The 22,441-nt window shown below is 39.7% G+C and overlaps 1 protein-coding gene across 1 annotated transcript in view; it reads left to right on the top strand.

The window, feature by feature from the left end:
- The window catches only part of LOC311291910 (uncharacterized protein), a 24,222-nt gene extending 1,781 nt beyond the window's left edge, over positions 1–22,441 (top strand). Inside the window, exon 2 of the mRNA XM_084411265.1 lies at positions 20,741–22,441. Coding sequence (XP_084267391.1) covers positions 20,741–21,588 — 848 coding nt within the window. The 3' untranslated portion in view covers positions 21,589–22,441. The remainder of the gene's footprint in view (positions 1–20,740) is intronic.

Below are 22,441 nucleotides of genomic sequence, written 5' to 3'. Positions count from 1 at the left end.
CATAGCTTTCCAGCAGACTTGGAGATTAGACACCAGTGGTTGCATGCACTTGGCCTGGAAGACCGTGAGTGTGAAACCAGCATTTTACGCGGGATTGCTTCTCCAACACAATAGAGGTGGAAATGGGTTTCTCCACACAGCTCGCGCTGAACAGCGACGCAGTGCCAAATGCTGCTCCTCCTGCATGGACTCCACCACCGCAGCGGCGTCTTGATGTGAGTGATCATATACATAATCACAATTTATGGTTAGGCTAAAGTTAATCCTCTGGGGTCGACAAACGCGCCGGCGCATTTTGCTGGATTTTTTCACATAGCGGCAAAATATGAATAATATATGCCTATAGAGAGCGCTGTTGACATCAACTCGATAAAACTCATCAGATGCATGTACTTTACGTCGTCTCGCGACCCTGTGAGTCACTCTCCATTTTAGACAGTCTGACAGCAGGTCTCAGGTCAGGTGCACGTCCCCCCGCTCACGGTTCCTCCCCTCTATCTCCACTGGGATCTGCCCACTTTTCTAGCATTTTTCAGATATTGCCAGTGGGTGGAGTCAGGCTAAATAAATCAGGCAGAATAAATACAATACAATTTTGATGCAAGATGAAAAATGTATGCTGAAAAAAGTCAGAACAGTCGCATTCCTAGATCAAACAGGATCGGGTTATTTCATTTTTAAGATAAAATAATCATAAAATCTTACAGAATTAGCTGTCACATGCAAGCCTATGAACGATGTAGGACAACTAATACTGGCTTATTAGTTCATATGAGGGAGGTTGTGTCAAAATGATTTATGACCCTTGATTTATGATTTTTTTTATGGCAGGAAGTCCTTATATGGAGTTTTATGAGCAACAGGTGGTATGTGAAATTTGCCCCGTGTGTGGTTCTGGTGGGGGGTTTATGGCTGTGTGTTTTATGACTTCAATATGGTTGGCGTGACATGGAAGTGAATGTTTTGCAGGGGTGTTTTTATTATATGGGGATAATGTCCACAGAATGAGGAAATTATGAACATGAAGAAATCTGTCATGGATTTGTTTCTCAGATGACAATGCAGCTTCCATAATGTCTGTGGGAGAATAAAAACAGAGGAATGAAATTAAGAAATAGCATAGACAAATTAAAAAGCATATAAATAACAGATATGTGAAATAAGGTGTTAATTTTATTAAGTATATGCATTTAAAAGTAAGTTTTAAACGTGAAACAAGATTAAATTTATTTAACTATTTCTAAAAGTAAGTTTTAACCTTTTAAACACCACATTATATGAGTTAAGAATCCAAATGTCTGATAGTCTCTCAGGAGTGTATAAATAGCCGATCGTGGAATTTTTCTGCACCGAAGAAATATGTTAGAGTGAATTGTTTTCAGATTACACAGTCACGTCCACAAATAAAACATAAAATAGTGTATAATAGTTTGTTTTGTTTGAAATAAGACGTTAAATTATCAAGTATTTTAAAGGTAGGTTTAAACGTGTGTTGAAGTGAACTTACTATCGGTGAAATTAGGAGGTCTAATTGTGCCCATTCTGACACTTCACCAGGGACCAGGCTGTAAGATCAGTATAATTAGATGTTTATACCAGTGTCTTCAGGAAAAGTCAGGGGTCAAAACAAAAGAGCCAGGAAGTTACATTTTATACAGCCTACTCTTATCCAGTAATTGTGCTGATAAGCTAAAGCGTCCTCTTCCTGCGGGAGCTGTCCCCCATCCTGTTGTTCTTGGAGAACGCGTGAAAGAAAGATGAATCCCAAAATGACACCTCAATACTGACACCTTTTGAAGATCAGATTTCCTTTTCTAACATTTAAACTTAGAGTGCATTACAGAACACCCTTTGACTTTATGAATACACAAACATGACGGCTTAATGATTTTTATATTTCTGCATTTATTTAAAGACTGCATGTAGGCCTACCATTTTTATGCTTGTGTTACCTTACTTCTTTGGCAATATTAAAGGTTTTTATGAAATATTATTTCTATTTTTCAGCACATGCAGTCAGAGTTACAGAACATAATAATAGTGCAACAAATAAGCAGATAGTGTTATTTATTTATTTTTAGTACTTTTAGATTTGCAGATCTTTAAAGATTAGACAATCACATTTAAATTACCTTACGGCTTCAACATACACAAACTTACAATTAACAATAATGTAATCTGTTGTAACATTCACACAAATGTTTACATTTTATATATTTAATGACGGTCGAATCACTGGCGGTCGAGCGCATCTCATCAAGGAGCTGTGCGATAATAGAGAGGGTAGCGGAGTTCCCCCCGGACATCGCCAGAGTTGCAGGCTTTCACGATGTTCTCGGGCACAGTTATATCCGCCTCTGTCAGAGTGCAAAGATCCTTATTTTCGCTCCGGCGGACTTCAGGAGAAAGAAGTGCGGCTGAGATTGCCGGTTGCTGCTCCTAAAATCTGTCGAGCATGTCCACTCCAGCACACTGTTCCACCTGGTCACCACGTACATTTTAAGTCTGCGACGGGGCAAGTTTTCTTTGAAAACGTTGTTAGCATTAGCGCTCATGTTAAAGAATGTCACTATGCACCTAACTCGACCTAGCAACTGAGAGATGGCCGGAAGTTTCAGCGCAGCTTGAAAAGCTTATCTAAAATGCTTCCATACCTCTGACTTTTTATGTGAAAGTGGCATCAACGTCGACAGCACACCTGAAGCCGGCATTTTAAGCACTGAATGAATGAATGACAGGTTCGCCTCTCTTCTTGGTAACATCGTGCAAGGCAAATAAGAGGCTGACATCTAGTGGAGAACACTAGTAATTAGATTAACGTTAATCTTATGTTCAATGCTTGCGGAAATAAATATGGAAAAAAATCAATTCGTGGCCTTTGAGAATCGATTTTGAATCGACCGCGTTTTAAAAAACAATTAATCGAAAAATCGATTACATTCGATTACGAAACCTTTACATTCTTGTGCATATTGAATTCAGTTCATTCAACAAACTACAAACCTGGCTTACAAACTAAGTGCTCTTGGTCAGTGAGTATTCTCTTTGGTGCTCCAAACCTGTAGAAAAAAGTAATAATGCAGCGCGAGACAACATCTGCAGATTTATGTGGAATTGCATATGCCTCGGACCCTTTGTATTACAGTCAACCAGGACACAGATGTACTAATTTCCCCGGATGGTTTTGGTGACTTTCCCACTAAATCCATGCCCAGCAGTTCCAGAGGCGTATCCACCTTAGAATCAAAATAGCACAATAAATACATTTACATTATGTGAACTCATGAAATACCAGTCTCTAAACCCATGCACATCTGTGGACAAGCTTACACATATTGGGATGTACTTGGGCTCCTGCTAAATTGGCATCAGGCACACGGCAAAACCTGATGTTCAGAAATAAGCTCATGAGAAATGCATTTCAGAACATAATCCATTTGTGTGTTTCACAGCAAAGTTAAAAGGGAATAATTTAGTATGTACGCATTTATCGATGTCCACCCCCATTCCAGGCCAGTAGAACCTCGCTGAACTGGCCAGCTTTGTTGTTCCCGTCCCGCCGTGTGCTTCGTAGGGGCCGGCAGGGAACTCTGTGGATATTTGGTTGGCTTCTTTTTGTCCAACAACCACTTTTTTCCTCAAACCCATACCGTATTTTTGAGGAGATGTAGTAAAGTTGGCCATTTATTGAAATAGCTTTATTGTTAGTGAAATCTATAAAATAACATGCAAGGAGGTTCTGAAGGCCCAAGGAAAATAATAGGCTAATTTAAACTATTTATTATATTATACTTTATTTTTATAGTTTTATCACATACAAATGACAAAAATAATAAAACAAACAAACCAACTAACAAAAACCCATGAACAATCTGGAATGCCTTAACATTACAATTAGTTGAGTGATGCATCAGTACTTCAGACCTCGTCCTGTGGTTGAGATGTAAATACAGGCCGTTTCCCCAGTTATCTGCACATTGATCCTCTTGAACTCTTATCGTATCAGCCATTCCACTACACTTATTACAGACACTAGTTTCAGCCATTCATCTCGTGTTGGTGGGTCTGGCTTGTACCATCTTCTTGTAATGGCCTTTTTACAAGTTGCTAAGAGAATGTTAAACAGGTATCGCTCTTCTCTCGACACAATGTTTCCTTTCATATTACCAGAATACAGCACTGTACATTATACAGGTATATCATGACCCAGGATTTTAACAATAACCAAGTGAACATCCTCCCAAAACTGTAATGACAGGGCAGAGCCAAAAGACATGCGAGTGGTTCACATTTACCGCTCCACACGGTCTCCAACATGGTTGGGGCACTGACAGAAATTTGCTCTTAATTTTAGGTGTAATGAAACATTTTATTACATTTTTCCAACAGAATTCCCTCCATATACACAAGGATGTGGTAGATTGTTGTGTATTCCATACATGTAACCAGTCTTCCCCAGAAATATTCATACTCTTTTTCCCTCTTCTGCTTGACATATGATGTTGTATGTCCCTCTTCCTCTCCATCAGCTGCTGGTATAAAGCAGATATTACTCTCAGTGCCGTCGCAGGTGGGGGGGTGCGAGGCCCAGTGCGAGGCCCAGTGCGAGGCCCTGTGGGAGGCCCTGTGCGAGGCCCAGTGCGAGGCCCTGTGGGAGGCCCTGTGCGAGGCCCAGTGCGAGGCCCTGTGCGAGGCCCAGTGCGAGGCCCTGTGGGAGGCCCTGTGCGAGGCCCAGTGCGAGGCCCTGTGCGAGGCCCTGTGTGAGGCCCAGTGCGAGGCCCAGTGCGAGGCCCAGTGGGAGGCCCAGTGCGAGGCCCAGTGCGAGGCCCAGTGGGAGGCCCAGTGCGAGGCCCAGTGGGAGGCCCTGTGCGAGGCCCAGTGGGAGGCCCTGTGCGAGGCCCAATGCGAGGCCCAGTGGGAGGCCCAGTGGGAGGCCCAGTGCGAGGCCCAGTGCGAGGCCCAGTGCGAGGCCCAGTGGGAGGCCCAGTGCGAGGCCCAGTGGGAGGCCCAGTGCGAGGCCCTGTGCGAGGCCCAGTGGGAGGCCCTGTGCGAGGCCCAGTGCGAGGCCCAGTGCGAGGCCCTGCTCTTTGATGTGGATGCTCAATTGCGCATGTATAACAGTCACACGGACGTAGCTGTTCTAGTTCTACTGCACGCATAATCTCGCTGCAATACGTTTTTATCGAGTAGGATAATACAGCATAATCATGCACATAGTCTCAGCGATGACTTTTTGCTCTTTATTTCAGAGGGAAAAGCATTAACTGTGCAGCGAGTGGCTTTACATCAAGTCAGCTCAGTCACTTTATTTTTGTCATCATGACAGTTTAAACAAATAGATTAGGACACTTTTCATTCATAATATACATTAATTCATTACAACTATACACAACTAATTATTTTAAACACTGTAACCCTAATAAATGAGATGGACTCACCGTGCGTAAATGACGCAGAAACTGATCACGTCAGAGTCACTTTCCTTGCCTTCATGGCCGCAAACTCAGCAATAAGATCTTTATAATCCAGTTTTGATGCAATGTCCTTTTCAGTGGATAGCAGGGCGAGCCCGCACAGTCTCTCCTGTGACATGGAGGTGCGCTAATAGTTTTTAATTACTTTTCACTTTGAAAAGCTTCGCTCGCCCGATGCCTACTGTTACTGGAAAAGTCAGTCGGATCCTGAGCGCAATCTCACAGTTAGGGAAAGTTCCTTCAATCCCTTTGAGGTAACGCAGTGTTTTTATTGCTGTAGTTGTTCCCTTTGGGATTATCTCTCGTAGTATGCTCAACTCCTGCATTTGTTTAAAGCGGGTATGGAGAGCAGTGAGGGCCTGGTCCACTATCACATTAAAATAGTCTGTCATATATTCCTGCTCTGGGTCTGGAGTATGTTCATATTCATTTTCATCATGTTTGCGTTTCACTCGCCGTGTTGCTTTTATTACAGGTTCAGTGTCCATATCAGTAGTAATTATGATGGGGCTTATGTCAAAATTATTAATGACCTTTTTGATTGACAGGTTGACCTTCCGGTATAGGGGTCAGGGATTAACCCTTGACCTTCCTACCACATGCGGAGGGCGCGCGCATAGGCTGGTGGTGCGCTGGAGAGGCATGAAGGAAAAAACTGTCTTTTGTTTTACAACTTTTAATAATTTATTTAATTTAAAACATTTAAAAAAGATATAATTTAAACTTTGAAATAATTTTAGCCCTAAGATCTCATTCAGATCGCTGAATAAACCCTCTGAGTCAGAGACCGACAGACGGAGCTGAGAGAGAGAGAGAGAGAACCACTCTGTGATTTTATATTATACATTTTATATTATAAGCAATTATTTTAGGGCTGGGCGATATGGACCAAAAGTCATATCCCGATATATTTAGGCTGAATATTGATATACGATATATATCCCGATATTTTTTTCCGCAAACTGAGAACAAATGTTCAGTCAAAGTCAAACCGGCTATTTCAGTGAACAGTTGCAAAATCAAATGAATAAATAATAAACAGGTTTCTTCACCTTAGGGCTGCACGACTATGAAATTGCCGACTATTCCCTTGGAATTGTAATTGCGATTTATTGATTATGATTATCAAAGTTTACATTGAATACATATAAACAAATCTTGTGTAAACATGTTATAATTTTCCTACATATACATACATACATACATACATACATACATACATACATATACGTATATATAGGCAAATTATAACACGTTTACACAATTTAACACACACACACACACACAAGTACTTTTCCCCTTTACTTAAAATAAATTGTAAGAATATGACTAATAGTAAAGACTAGTACTAATAGATAAACATTAGGCCTTTGCTAAAGCTATTAAATTGCAGTCCCAAACTAGTTTTTGTTAATACAATGTTGGTATGAGCCACTAGTCATTTAAAAATATAATAACACAAAGAAAAATAAAGTGGCATTTTGGAATATATTCCAAATATATTTCGTTATATATATTTTCGTTAATATGGAAACGGCAGTTACCATGGTGATACACAATACTAACAAGAACTGATAATGAAACATGGAAACTGCTCCTGGTGAACAGAATGAAAATCATCCCTGCATTACTTTTATTTCGTGAAAATTACCACGTAACGGCGTTGCGTGCTCGTAGTTTCTTTTGCACTTTATATACGGGTGGTTCTTCAACTACAGGCACTTTTGGCCTTGTGAACTAGAGGGGAAAAAAGTGTTCAAATCAAAATTTGTCACAGTCCAACAGTTAAATATAACTAGTCTAGTTTAATGATCAATAAGAGAACTCACTTACATTATAAGACAAATTGGTGTTTTTTGACATATTTTTCGATCCGCACTGAACAAATGTCATTTCCATCACATGTAAATATTTGATTATTATTTAAAATTATTATGATATACATAATTTCTTAACAGTGTAAGATCACTTTCACACATAGTTTTACCAATTTATACCTATATTGCAATTACCATAGATTTGTGGATTAAGTAAATTAATTGTCAAGAGGCCCAAACACAAAGCTTACATCCACCACAACCTGAAATATAATATTGCATTGGTTAGATACATTTCAGAAAAATAACTACTTGTGTTATTACATTAAGTGGAACATTATCTCATAAACTATGCAGAACTTTTTAATGAGTGATTTGAATTTTGTACATATTTTTTTAAAAAGTGATGAGGTGGTGGAAATGACAATGAATGGACGTCCGTGTAGAAAAACAGAAAACATTTATTTGAAACCCATTTAACAAATCATTAGTCATTAGTCTGTTTGCTTCCATAACCAGATGAACAGTTACAGTCTTACTGTAAACAACTTTAACTACAAATAGTCACATGAAAAATGTAAGTTACGCATAAATTGTAATTGTAAAAATGTAACATTCTGACTGGTTAGATGAACACTGTTCTGAATTTTGGAATAATTAAAAAAACTCCTAAACTTTAGTCATGTCAATGCATTGTAACATGAACTATAAAGCATCTTGAGCATGCACACGCTGTATGTGAGTTAGTTTGGTATTGTAAAATTCTAATCGGTCTCTTAGATGAACACAGTTCTGAAAAGGACATTTAAAAGACACCTTAAACTATACCATATCAATTATCATATAACATGAACTGTACAGCACCTAGATCACAAGGGCTGTGTGTGTATGAGAGAGAGAGAGAGAGAGAGAGAGAGAGAGAGAGAGAGAGATAATATGGAGGTTGGTGTGCTTTCTTTCCTACAAGAGCTGCTGGACAGCGGGAGAACCCCATCCACGCTCAAGGTGTATGTGGCGGCTATAGTGGCTTTTACGAAGCCTGTGAACGGCCAATAGCTGGGAATGAATGACCTCATAATCCGTTTCCTCAGGGGTGCTAGGAGGCTGAACCCTTCTCGGCCACCCTCGGTTCCAGCTTGGGACCTTTCCACAGTCCTAGAGGCCATGAAAGGTGGACCATTCGAACCATTACACGCGGTGGAGCTAAAGTACCTGTCCTTCAAAACCGCTTTTCTGCTGGTGCTAGCCTCAGTAAAGCGAGTGGGCGATCTGCATGCGCTCTCAGTGAGGTCTGCGTGCCTGGAATTTGGGTCTAATGACTCTAAGGTTATCCTCAAACCAAGGCATGGTTACGTCCCGAAGGTGCTTGCGACTCCATTCAGAGCACAAGTTATTTCCCTTTCGGCACTCCCTGCATCTGCCAGTGAGGCTGGGGTGAACCTCCTTTGCTCAGTGAGGGCTTTAAGGATTTATGTGCAACGCTCTGCTGCCTTTAGGCAAACAGAGCAGCTTTTCGTTTCGTTCGGGGGCCGCGTCAAAGGGCTGCCCATCTCGAAACCCTGTCCAGATGGATAGTGGATGCTATTGCGTCAGCCTATGCCTCCAAGGGCCTGGATTGCCCCTTGGGGTTTAGGGCCCACTCGACTAGAGGTATGGCCTCGTCGTGGGCATGGACAAGTGGGGTATCACCTCATGACATGACACTGTCTACATTTGTAAGGTTTTATAACCTAGAAGTACCCGCCTTACAGGCCAGGCTTTTCTCAGTCTGATTATGCCATATCAACACTGTCTACCCAACTCAGTTTGATTAGACTATTGATATGCTGCAACGTCCTGTGGGCTTATGCAGTTTCAAGGTTGATATACTGCCTTAACTGTATATATATGTGTATGCACCGATCTCATAACACCGGGTCGTCCCGCCCTGTTCGGCCTTTGTGACCGTTCCACTTATACATGAGCCCCGGGCTACTGGGACATAAGTGTTGGAACCTCAGCACGCACGGCGCTTTACATAGGGTTCCCGTAGCGTAAGCTAAACTTCGCTTTGACAAATCTGCAATTGGCTTTACAACCCCTCTTTCTTTTTTCTTTATGTCTCTCTTCAGTCGCTCTTCATATTTGACAGGGTCCTCTTTTAGTCTGTCCCTATAGGACTGAGGCCTTTCTCCAGTTGACTTCCGCGACATCTTAAAAATAGATGAAAAGGTATTTCAACAAATATATATTTGAATAAATACATTAGCGTTGTACATTTCAATAAATAAAATATTCATATGTAGCCACTCAATCTATGAATTGCACTAAATGTCATTTCCACCTCACCATTGTCATTTCCACCCAAGAAGGTAATGTGGTGGAAATGATAATCCTACAGTATTTTGTAAAAAAAAAATCCAAGCTAGTATTACAGATTAGCTATGAATTGGTAGTTAGCATTGCATGCATGCAAAATACATCTATTTGTGTTAAAAAATCAATTTATTTACAAACTCATTTGATGTTACGCCATATTTGGAAATGACATACAATAAAAATACTTTCATTTCAAGCAATATTTACCTTGAGTTTTCTTCTCCAAGTTGCTGAAGAAATGTAAAATCTCCTCCATGTCAGACATGTGCTGTGATGTCATTGTTCATCTCCATAGAAACTACTCAAACAATCTTTCAAAAAAACTTTTTAAAGGGACATTACAGCGTTGTGGTGGAAATGACGGCAATACTGTGGGACAACTATATTTTGTATATAAAATCACATTAATAGTTGTCTGAACTTAAATACCTCAATTATGTTTTGATTATTTTACTGAAACTTTATTCAGTCATATTTAAAAAAAATAAAAATAGATAAATATATTTTTTACACTTCTTTTACATTATTGAAGGTCAGAAGTCTGGGTGTGGGACAAGCACAAAACAGCAATATTTGCATGTATAATGATGTTTAAAAAGGTGAACAAATCATCGTAGACTACCGGTAAAAAGTTCCTAAAGTACTTTCACTGTAAATTTAACTATGAAAGTGTGAATTTTTCACAATTAAATGTTTTTTATAAAATATGATCAAAGGACAGGAAAGTGCCCATAGTCTAAGAATTGCCCATACAGTGAGGCGAAACACAGCGCGCGCAATTGAAGAGTGTTCGCTACGAGAACAGGATAACGGCTGACAGGACAAGAAAGTCCGTTTTTCTGAGGTGAAATATTTTTCCTATTAGTTCGCAGTAGTTCCTATTGTGCTGGGTTTTCTCAAGTAGTCATGATTCGCCTCTCATAACATAACATGCTCTAAACACACACGCAAAGTGGAAAAGGAGGAGCGGGGAGCAAGGATCACAGCGCAAATTTGAACTATATCGATATATGCGATATGGTCTAATTCTATATCGCATTTAAAAAATATATCGATATATCGACCAGCCCTAAATTATTTATATAATTTTTAAAGAATAGAATGTTTTATGTAGATGAATTTTATTGTTTTGCTTATCTAAAACTGAAAGAATTGGATCAATAAGATATTTATATTATATACTTTTAAAAAGAACCGAATGTTTTTCAACCATAGTTAAATTAGCACGATAAGTATTTTAAAGGATAGAATGTTTTTTTTTTTTTGTATGACGTTGTTTAATCACAGTGTCTGAACAGCACGTTTCAGATGTCAGAGGGGAATCCGGCCGTGACACACACACACACACACACACACACACACGCACGTCTCCTTTGATGTCTGATCTCCACACACACACACACACAGACAGACAGACGACGCGCGCTCCCTATGTTTTGAGACGGTGATGCTTTGAGAGACTCATTGCAATTTTTTTTATTTAAACTTTTTGTGTGAGGTTTTATTAAGCTATTTTATATTCTTTTAAAAGAACTGAATGGTTTTTCAACATTTGTGTGAGATAAACTTCCACAGCTTTTCCTTATCAGTTTCACATCACAGCCCGGATACGCTCAGGAATATGTAGTAGGATCCTGTGATAGCCTACCAACTTCAAAAACACACCCTTTCTGTCAACACCAAGGTTCAAAAGGCTTCAAAAGGCTTCAAAACTAACTGTCATACCATGAATTATTATTATAACAGTGTCTTCAAACGATCAAAACTTTCTGTCAATACCACATGATCAAGGGCTACCCGAGTCAAAGGTCCCTTTGATCCATCCCTTTGATCCTATGCCAAAAGGGGCGGGGTCACATGTCAATCAATAATTTTTTGACAGGTGGTGTATCATCACTACTATTATGAATAGTCAACGAGGACACAAGATGTACTCATTTCCCTGGTTGGTTTTGGTGACTTTCCCCACTAAATCCATGCCCAGCAGTTCCAGAGGCGTATCCACCTCAGAATCAAAATAGCACAATAAATACTTTTACATTATGTGAACTCATGAAATACCAGTCTCTAAACCCATGCACATCTGTGGACTAGGGCTGGGCGATATGGCCTAAAAAAAAATCCCCGATTTTTATTTTTTTATTTTTTTAACAAAAAAATCCGATTTACGATTTAAATTAGGGATGTCAATTTTCACAAATTCCCATGATTGATCATCATTTAAATTAACGATCAATTAATCGTTAGCCTTAATACTGCGATATGCGTCTACTGCAGTGGCTATGGCCAACAGCATGACAGGGTCTGCAAATGCTGCTAAAAATGCTATGTTCCTCACCAAATCAATGAGAATGGTTTTAAATATAAATAAAGGGCTAGTTAGATTGTAAAATGTTTCGATGTGATTGATAATTAAATTAATTATCTAATAATCAAATATAAGTTATAACTACTAATGCAACGTGTCACCAACGCCGCCTCATATGCGGATGTGAATGTGTGACAGTTGTGGACGCGCTCTTCCTGGAACAACTGCACGCGCTGAATGAATCTGCTACCGTTAAACTGAAGCACTGAGCTAGCACGTTATTTATCTAAAAGAAACACATCCTATATGAGATTAATCAGATATATTAAAAATAAACATAATATTACAAATTATATCTGCACAAAATGACGCAAATTCATGCTCTAGTGAACTTGAACTAAGTTACGTGCCATTCATTCAGAACTGCTCATGTTGTGGACGCGCTCTTCCTGGAGCAACGCGACACGGCAACTAAACCCAAATAATTCACAATGTTTTATTACAATATTGTTCTCTTTATAATGTTATGTAATATTAGTCAGTATTAGTCGTGCACTGCCGTCTGAGTTAATTCTTAACCAAATGCATCCAATATGAGATAAATCAGATATAGATAGGCATACACAAAATAAACAGTATTACAACTTACATTTGCACAAAACAAAAGGTTGTGAATGCACACGCAAACTTATAGTCATGATGAAGGTGTAAAACGGTCCCAAATAACTCCGGCGTGCTCGCTTTACATGTTTCGCGGTTGAGCAGCACGCACACGCATGAAGACCTGCTTAATCGATGATCGATAAGTTGTATCGATTAAATGTATTATCGACAATTAATCGATCGTCGATTAATCGTTGACATCCCTAATTTAAATAGATTTATTTTGCTTCCCTTACTTAAAATCAATCTGCAGATGACAAAGAAATTGTTCAAAACAAGTTTTAACTTTATTTTGTTTGATTTTCCCTTCTGGGATTTGATTTGGATTTCCCCCTTGGGGTTAAAGTGCAATCAGAAGCAACAAGCCAAAAACACAAGATGGCATCATGGCAGGCCCTGCCTTTGTAAACAGTGAAAATGTAACATAACGTGAAATGGGTGGATTGGGATTAGGGGGGAACGTGAAAATCAAAATGTACATCACAATAAAGTGTATAATGATTGTCAAAACATTTGATAACTAACCAGAATTTTAAGTTTAGTGACAACACAATGTTTACATGGTACAATGACTGGTAATGACTGGCTACTGTTTTTATTATTGCTTTCACAATTTCAGTTCAATTCTTGTGATTTGATTCTGATCTTGATTCAGTATCAATATACCTTTGGATAAATACTACGTACAGTAGATACATGTTAATCTAAAGCCCTGTCAGCTGGTATTATTATTAAAGGTTAAAAATAACATCTCAAATTAAGTATAATGCGTTTTTTTATAGTAACATTATAATATTTTAATGATATAGGTAAAAATATAATAAATATGTAATATAGTTATCATATTTAGCAAAAATACTCCTCTCTACCGCATTTTAAAGTCCAACTAACGTGCTACGGTCATTAAATGAGCTTTCCAGAGGTATAAATGTAATGTTACGTGACATATTGTTCTCCAGCTGTTATTATAGACCTCTTTCCGCAGTTGAAAAACACAGATCGATCGATTTTATTTCATTTCGGGAAGTTGAACCTTATCTTTCAAATGACCTATTGATCATTCGTGGTTATTTAGCCTACAATTAACTAGTAGCGTTAGTAAAGAGTAACAGATGATCGGTTCACGTGCCGCTTGAACTCTGTCAGCGATCTGTCAAGCGCCAAAACGGTGTTTATTGTTTGAATTTCGTGATTAAATCGACAGAATCTGAGAGCTGAGAATTTGAGAGCCGATTTTTCTCTGCGTGAGAAAATGAGTGTGTGGTGTAAAAAGTGAGGATTGCGTGAGACTCACTCGTGAGAGTTGGCAGCCCTGCGGTTTGTAAGTTTGTAAGACTGTAGGTTGTTTTTTGGCGGGTGCGCTTGTGCTGCCGCGGTCTTGTTAATTTGCCGTGTTGTTTGTGTATCTCTATGTGAAACACTTATTTCAGACACTAGTTTCAGCCATTCGTCTCGTGTTGGTGGATCCGGCTTGTACCATCTTTTTGTAATGGCGAATAAAGATCATTTTAAACAGGTATCGCTCTTCTCTCGACACAATGTTTCCTTTCATATTACCAGAATACAGCAAGTCAAGTCAAGTCACCTTTATTTATGCAGCGCTTTTTACAGTACAGATTGTATCAAAGCAGTTTCACAGTGATAACATGAAAATAATACAACACAGTTTTTTTCTAGAAGAAAATTGCATCATCGTCCACCCATAATAAGGCAGATCAACAATATTGTTGAATATTAAATGTCCCCAACTAAGCAAGCCGAAAGCCAAGGCAACAGTGGCGAGGAACCAAAACTCCATCAGGGACAGAATGGAGAACCCAGGCTCAGACAGAACAGCACATGATATACTGTAGCTACACCAAAGTATTCCTCAAGATTTGGTAGAGCCATACCTCCTTCATGTTTTCCAAGCTGTAAAGTTTCATACTTGATTCTTGGCCTTTGACCACTCCATATTAACCTAGAGATAGCTTTATCCCATGTTCTAAGGTAGATCTGTCCAAGTGCATACTATCAGTTGGACTACCATTAATTTTTATCCTTGCAGTCGGCTTTTGATAAAGTGTCTTAAAGGGATAGTTCACTTTGAAATTAATTTTTGATATGTTTTAGCTTACCTCAAGGGCATCCAAGATGTAGGTGTCTTTGTTTCCGCAGTAGTTTCAATTTTGATATTTTTAGGTCAAACCGTTCTTGTCTGTCAGTCATATAATGCAGGTCTATGGTCACTGTCTCAAAACACAAGCACAGAGTCCAAATTAAAACAATTCCCCATCGTCCAAGATAGCACAGCACACGTCCAAATGATCTGACGGCGCGGGCGGGTATAGATGTATACATAGATGTCGCCTTGGCTATGGTTTCGTTCCAATGAACTGCAGTAGCCAAGGCGACATCTATGTATATATCTATACCCGCCCGCGCCGTCAGATCATTTGGACATGTGCTGTTTTCAAGAGATAACAACGATATAAATACTGTTCGTTTTCTCACACAAACCGCTCGTTTCGTGTCTTAGGCCATCAATGTGTACTTATGATGGGGAATTGTTTCATTTGGACGATGGGGAATTGTTTAATTTGGACTCTGTGCTTGAGTTTTGAGACAGTGACCATCGACCTGCATTATATGACTGACAGACAAGAACGGTTTGACCTAAAAATATCAAAATTGAAACTACTGCGGAAACAAAGACACCTACATCTTGGATGCCCTTGAGGTAAGCTAAAACATATCAAAAATTAATTTCAAAGTGAACTATCCCTTTAATGCATTGAACAGCTTTCTTATTCAATCCAAATTTCTTAAGTGTCTGGTAAAGAAGTGCCTAATTAACGCAGTCAAATGCCTTTTCAGCGTCAAGACTTGAGGCTGCACTGGTATTGTTAAGCCTGTTTTATACTTCTGCGTCGAACTGCCGCCGTAGCTACGTCGTAGGCTGTGTGTAGCGCGTGTACCCTACGGCGTACCCTGACGTGCACCTCTCCAAAAATGTAACAACGCGTCAATTCTACGCGGACACAAGCGCTGTGATTGGTCTGCCAGAACCCCTCCCTCGGGGTTTCACATGCTCCCTAGGTGCGCGTCAACGCGGACAACGACACAGAAGTATAAATTAAAACCAACACGTTGCCTACGGCGTATAGGCTCCGGCGTATGTCCGACGCAGAAGTATAATGAGGCCTTTATGCTTAACATGTTCAATAATATGTAGGGTTCTTCTATTATCATGGGTTTGGCGCCCCTTACGAGTACTAAGACCCAGCAAATGTCAAAATGATTAATGGCCTTTTTGATTGACAGGTTGACCTTCCGGTATAGGGGTCAGGGATTAACCCTTGACCCTCCTAGCCCTCGATCATGTGGTTTTGACAGATGGTTTTGATGAATGGTTTAATGTTTGAAGCCGGTGTCGAGAAGGGTTAAAATAAGCAGACCTTATAAGCAGCCTATCAATGGGCCAGCCTGAGGGTTCACAGTTTCTAAATGTTTTCATTGTTGCTCTCTCTCTCTCTCTCTCTCTCTCTCTCTCTCTCTCTCTCTCTCTCTCTCTGAAGATAGGCCTATGTGGTCATTTTCTCACAGATACAGTTTAAGGAATTATTGAACATTTCACAGGTGTGAGATGACTTGTGACGCTTCAAATTATTTTACATACCCATGATAAATAAAAATATACTTTGAGTTCAAGTCAGGTTTTTCCACAGACCATCATTGTAGAATATTTGTTTTTTATTAAGACTTTTAATAATTTATTGAATTTAATTTAAAACATATTTTATTTTTAAAAGATATAATTTAAACTTTTAAGATTATACTTTGAAATAAATTCAACACAACATTCACAATGTCTCATCCTGATCACTGAATACAGCCCTCTGAGTCAGAGACCGACAGCCGGTGCTGTGAGAGAGAACCACTCTGTGATTTTATATTATAGATTTTATATTATAAACATTTCATTTATACACTTTTAAAGAACAGAATGTTTTTCAACTTTAGTTAGTCTGATATATACAACATTATTAGGACACCTCTTTCTCACTGTTACCTCAGGAATGTGGATGATGCATGTGACAGATGTCAGAGCTCAAATGTGGAGGGTGGGAGGGAGCGCGATGCCGATGCTTGCATGTGAGACGCACACACACACGCACATGCACGCACACACACCATTTAGGCTTGAGAGGCATTCAGGAAAAACAGTCTTTTGTATTACAACTGCAATCTCATTCATAAGCTGTATGTTTCTTCAGCTCTCTAAACATGTTAGATGATTTTATTTTTTATCTAAACTGAATTAAATGGTGCAGTAGATTTTTAGTAAGATATTTATTTTAAAGGATAGAATATTTTTGTGTGAGATAAACTTCCACAGTGCCCGAGCACCCCCAATGCGCTCCTGTGACACACATCCTGTATAACCCTTCTTGACACTGTCTTCAAACATTAAACCATTCATCAAAACCATGGACTAGGAGGGTTAAAAGGTCAAACTAACTGTCAAAACTATAGGCTTGTTTGAGATGCGCCTTGCCTCGCCTGAAGTGTAGTCGAGAGTAGGCGCTGCAGTGAGAGGAGGAGTGAGAAAAGTGCAGGCAAGCCGGACAGTTCTCTCTTCTCATAGTGGATCTGACACCTGTGAGATCAAAGATGGATATCGTGGGATTCACGCTCGTGCACAGTGTTGCTAATAAACTAGTTCTGTTGCTTTTATATGAAAATAAATAAAATGAGCAAGACACCCAAAGTACTTGTTATTTAAAGGGATAGTTCACCCAAAAATGAAAATTCTATCATTGTTTACTCACCCTCAAGTTGTTCCAAACCTGTATGAGTTTCTTTGTTCTGCTGAACACAAAGGAAGATATTTGGAAGAACGTTTGTAATCAACAGATCTCGGTCCCCATTCACTTTCATAGTAGGAAAAAAAATATACTATGGTAGTCAATGGGGACCGAGATCTGTTTGGTTGGCAAAAAAATCAGCCCAATTGTAAAAGTAAATAAAAAGGGACAAGTCACTCATACCTCTAGTAAAAGTTATCTGACTTTATGAGGTGACCTTGAAGCATCAGTCCTCAATAGGTAGTCTTCTGAATCCCTGGAGCTTTTCCTTGAATCGTGCGTGATGGCTTTTCTGTGTATTGTCCCCTGTTGCACCGAGCTCTTGGTCGCCGCTCCGCTCCGATAGCTGCCATAGCTCTCGTCGTTTCTGCTGCGTCCTGGTAGAGACGGGTGCCATCATCATAAAACACTCACATCTCCGCTGGATATGGGGTCTGAAACCTGATACGTTCATTTTTTTTCAGTATTTATTTGGCACCTGCGTACTCGTTGCGTTTTTTTAGCACTTCAACTGGAAAGTCATGGTCAACAAAGAAACGCATTTCATCACAGAATACTTCTTTTTTCTGCCATGCTTTCCGGAGAACCTCCTCTTTTGTGCGGTAGCTCCTAAACTTCACCACGATAGAGAGGGGCTTCTCTTGCGCACTGTCCGGCTTTTGAGTCAGTGCTCGATGTGCTCGTTCCAATTCCCAGATCCCGGTCTTCAGAAAGGTCTAGTGCTTTTTTAAACAAATTATCCAGAAAAGGAATCCTATCGGCCCCTTCGTTATTTTCGGGTATACCGTAAATCCGCAGATTCTCCATACGTGCACGACCCTCCTGGTCTATCAGCCTAGCTTCCAATTTAGCTTTGCGTTGGGATAGCCTCTTAATTAGCATTGATGCCGCTTGTAGCACCGTCTCTGTTTCCTCTATTCTTCCCTCCGCTTCATCCAGTCTGTCGTTCACGCCTTGTATTTCTTGTTTAACGTCCGCCAGCTGCACGTTATTATCTTTTCTAAATTCACGTAGTTCATCCAGGATGCGTTGCAGGCTGGGCTCAGGTGTGTCGCCGCCCTGAGGGCTTATCTCCGGGGTGTAGCCTCGGTCACCATGGCTCAAAGTGGTCTCGTCCTCAACCAAATTTGCGGTTTTCCTACTTCTGGTAGAAACCCCCCCCCTTTCCATCTTGACAAAAATTCCCAGTTATTAGCAAAAAGAGTAACTTAGGGGAATATTTTTAAGACACCTTCGGGAGCTAACAAATTAAGCTGCCATCCTCTCGCTAGCGGAACCGGAAACCTTATCTTTCTAACTATGTAGTGGCTGGTCTCTTCTAAACTCTGTAAGCCTCTCTCTTGCGCGTTGAGCTGCTCTGTCCGAAGTGTTGGTGTGTTTCCACGGTAACAGCTCATTCAGACGTTCCTCTACAGCTCTTGCAGCGTTCCTCTTCGACGTGGTCATCGTCATCTGAAATCCATGTTTAATCAGGTCCTGGGCCGCTTCTTCCGCACTCCCATAGATCCGCAGTCCTGAGTCCCAGGGCACTCGCATCTTCGTATTGGGTGTCTGGAATCGGATCCCCCTCTCTTTCAGGGCTGCTTTGATTGACCCGTATGCTTTGCGCTTTTCGACGATATCAGCTGCATAGTTGTTATCAAAGTAAACTCTTTGAATAAGTTTCAATAGTTCACTTACAAAGTCAGTGACCGATTTCCCCTTTTACTTCTGGTACACCATAAATTTGGATATTATTTCTTCTAGAGCGACACTCCAAATCCACTATCTTGTCCTGCATCTCCGAGTTTCGTTTCATGACTGTTATCAGTGTATCCAAGCAGGCTAATTCCAGGTCCGCTATCCGAGTTTGAGCCTCTGTAATATTTGCATGTTGACTCTGCAACTCTCGCAACAATTCAACAAGGTCATCCTTCATAGTTTACATGACATCATTTTTAAATTCTCCCAGGTCCTATCTCATATCTTGCTTGAAGTCCATTAGCTCTTTGGATAGCAGCGCCAGACTTTCGAGCAGAGTGTTTTGGTTAACAGTAACTTTAGCGTTAGTAGCATTACCTGAGGCTGCTTCTTCAATGCCATCTTCGCCATGCCTAGTATCCACATCCGAGTTTACTTGATTCTTATCCGTCGGTGTATGAATGAGTGAGTGAATGGGTGAATGTGAGGCTATGTAAAGCGCTTTGGTGGCCATAGGCCTGTGAAAGCGCTATATAAATGCAGTCCATTTACCATTTACTTATTCATCTACTTGTCGTTCTTATGACTTCTTTGCATTCTCCGTCCTCTCATACTCGAGTTTAGATGATTTTAATGTTTTTTTTCTAGTGATCGGAGGTATTTTTCTAAACTCGACTGTGAGGCACACACCACTACACGTCCATCTCGCTCTCTTAACACCACCGGAAGTCAGGATAGGTTATTTTTGATGTTCTAGTTGCAGGCAAGTCAATTATAAGAAGGCTATAGTCCATGGAGAAGTATGGGCTTTTTGTTTGTATCAAGTCTTGGTGTATCGCCTGTCTGTGGAGTTATCTCCACTGTCTAGAATAATTATAATTTAGAATAGATTACTTACCATCAATTTGGAATTTGGAGGAACGTCTGTGAATGACACATTTATGGTCTTTTTATGCCAAGTGGGTATGTGCCTTGAGGTTTATAGTTCATGATTTCCTCATACATTTTTGGATTCATTGTTGGAATGTGTTCAGGTGACAATGTTGTGTGGTCATCTCCCCAATTTATAAAACCATTTATTAACTTGATTAATTGATTGATTTAATTAGTGCCCTCTGAAATTGTGAGTCCACAACTTAACTATTCTGATTTCTCAAACACTTTTAAAGTATGGTTTTGTCCAGTTAACTCTTCCCAGTCCATAACTTCATATTCTTATTTGTGAGATCTTTTACAGTACAATTTTTGTCAGTTAACCCTTTCCTGAATGCATAACTTCCCTGTTAGAAATAAAAGTTAAGTATGAAAAATGCCTACTTTTTTACATTCTGGGCTATCGGCGTTCACAAATCACAAATCAAGCGGTTAAGATGAAACTGGTTTCAGTCTTCTAAGTGACCAACATATTTAGCTAAAGGCAATATAATATTAAGAGTTTTCAGACCGGAGAACCGCATCACTTGAATTTACAAACCTTGAAGAATCACATGCGATATTAGATAATTTCAAACTGCAAGCTGGGGTCACTAATTTCATCTTCATTGTCAATTGAATTGAAATTCTAAAAATTTTAATTTAATTTGTTCCTTTCAGATTTGATTAAAGTGGAAGAGGAAAGTGAAGTGGAAAGTGAAGAACTGAGTGAAGTGGAAAGTGAAGAACTGAGTGAAGTGGAAAGTGAAGAACTGAGTGAAGATGATGAACATCAGAAATCTCAGAATATCACAACTAGAGGAAAATCTTCTAGTAGCTCAAAGACCAAAAAGAATGTTTCACAGAAAATAACTCAAAGATCAAGAGCTAAAAGGCCATCCTGCACCTGCCCTCAGTGTGGAAAGAGTTTCACATGTAAAGGAAGCCTTAGGGATCACACAAGGATTCACACTGGAGAAAGACCTTTCACATGCAGTTACTGTGGAATAGGGTTTAAACAAAGCGGATCTCTTACAGAACACGTAAGAATCCACACTGGAGAGAAGCCTTACACATGCAGTCAATGTGGGAAGAGTTACAGACAGAAAGGAAGCCTTGGGATGCACATGAGAACTCACACTGAAGAGAAGCCTTTTACATGCTCGCAGTGTGGGAAATGTTTTACACAGAAGCAAAACTTTAACCTTCACTTAAAAACTCACTCCGGTGAGAAGCCTTTCGTCTGTCCTCAGTGTGGAAAAGCTTTTAGTCAGGCGTCACTGCTGAAAGTCCACGAGGTTGTTCACAGCGAAGTGAAGATGTATCACTGTGCTGAATGTGACAAGAGTTTCACCCAAATGACTACCCTTAAAAGACATTTAAAATCATTCATGCATAATAAATACAGGTCCCTGGAAAAATTCATGATTCCAGCTGTAGCCTCAGCTCATGGTTTTCCCTCAGGAGCAAATGTGTCTCAACAGAGCAATATAATAGGGTCGTCTACTAAAACACATTACCTGCAGTGAGAAAGGCAGTACAGGGGACATGAATGTATTAGTTCAGAACACAAACAAATCATTAAAGCACATCTGGTGTTGTGAAGGGATGCTTTTCTTTAATGTTCAGCTGTAAAAACACTTTTAAATGAATAAAAGTACATGTATGGTACCATGCAAAAACAAGGTCTGTTAATTAATTATACACCTTAGTAGTTTAATGTCTTAAAATAAACATGTTTGCACTGAGAATTGAGAATATTCACTTGTAATGATGTTAGGAGTCTAAAAGAGGATGCCATGATGTTGCAAAAGAAAACCAATCAAAACCAAAAATGTATTCATTTATATGCCTTTCTTATAGAATTGATAACACAGTTTATGAAGACATTTACTTTTCTCACAGCTATAAACACAATCTGATAACTACACCCCAGTTTGTACAAACCTCAGACTTCCACATTTCAGTCAAAAGCATATTCACTTGTAAGACCGTGACACACAAATACACAGACGACTCCACTGCCATATTTAAATATTTACTCCACTTGAAGCCTCAGTCATCAGTGTCCGAGCGTCCTGTGTTTGGATTGTGGGGAAACTGGAGCACATGGAGGAAACCCAAACTGCAAACTCCACACAGAAAGAGCTGCTGGCTCAGCCGGGACTCCAACCAGCGATCGTTCTGCCGTGTGGAGACAGAGAAACCCCTCCATCTTGAGTCTTCATGTTCCTCTTGAGGTCATGCTCATTTTATTCTTATATACATATAAATTCTCATCACACATCATTGATCTGCATTCAGACATTTTTTTTTTTTTTTTGCAACAGGATGTTTTCTATGCTATAATGTATTTCTATAATAAAAACATGATATATCTTA

The sequence above is a fragment of the Rutilus rutilus genome (genome assembly GCF_951802725.1).
Source record: "Rutilus rutilus genome assembly, chromosome: 6".
NCBI lineage: Eukaryota > Metazoa > Chordata > Actinopteri > Cypriniformes > Leuciscidae > Rutilus > Rutilus rutilus.
Note: the sequence above shows the minus strand (reverse complement) of the source record. Positions and strands in the feature narration are given on the sequence as shown.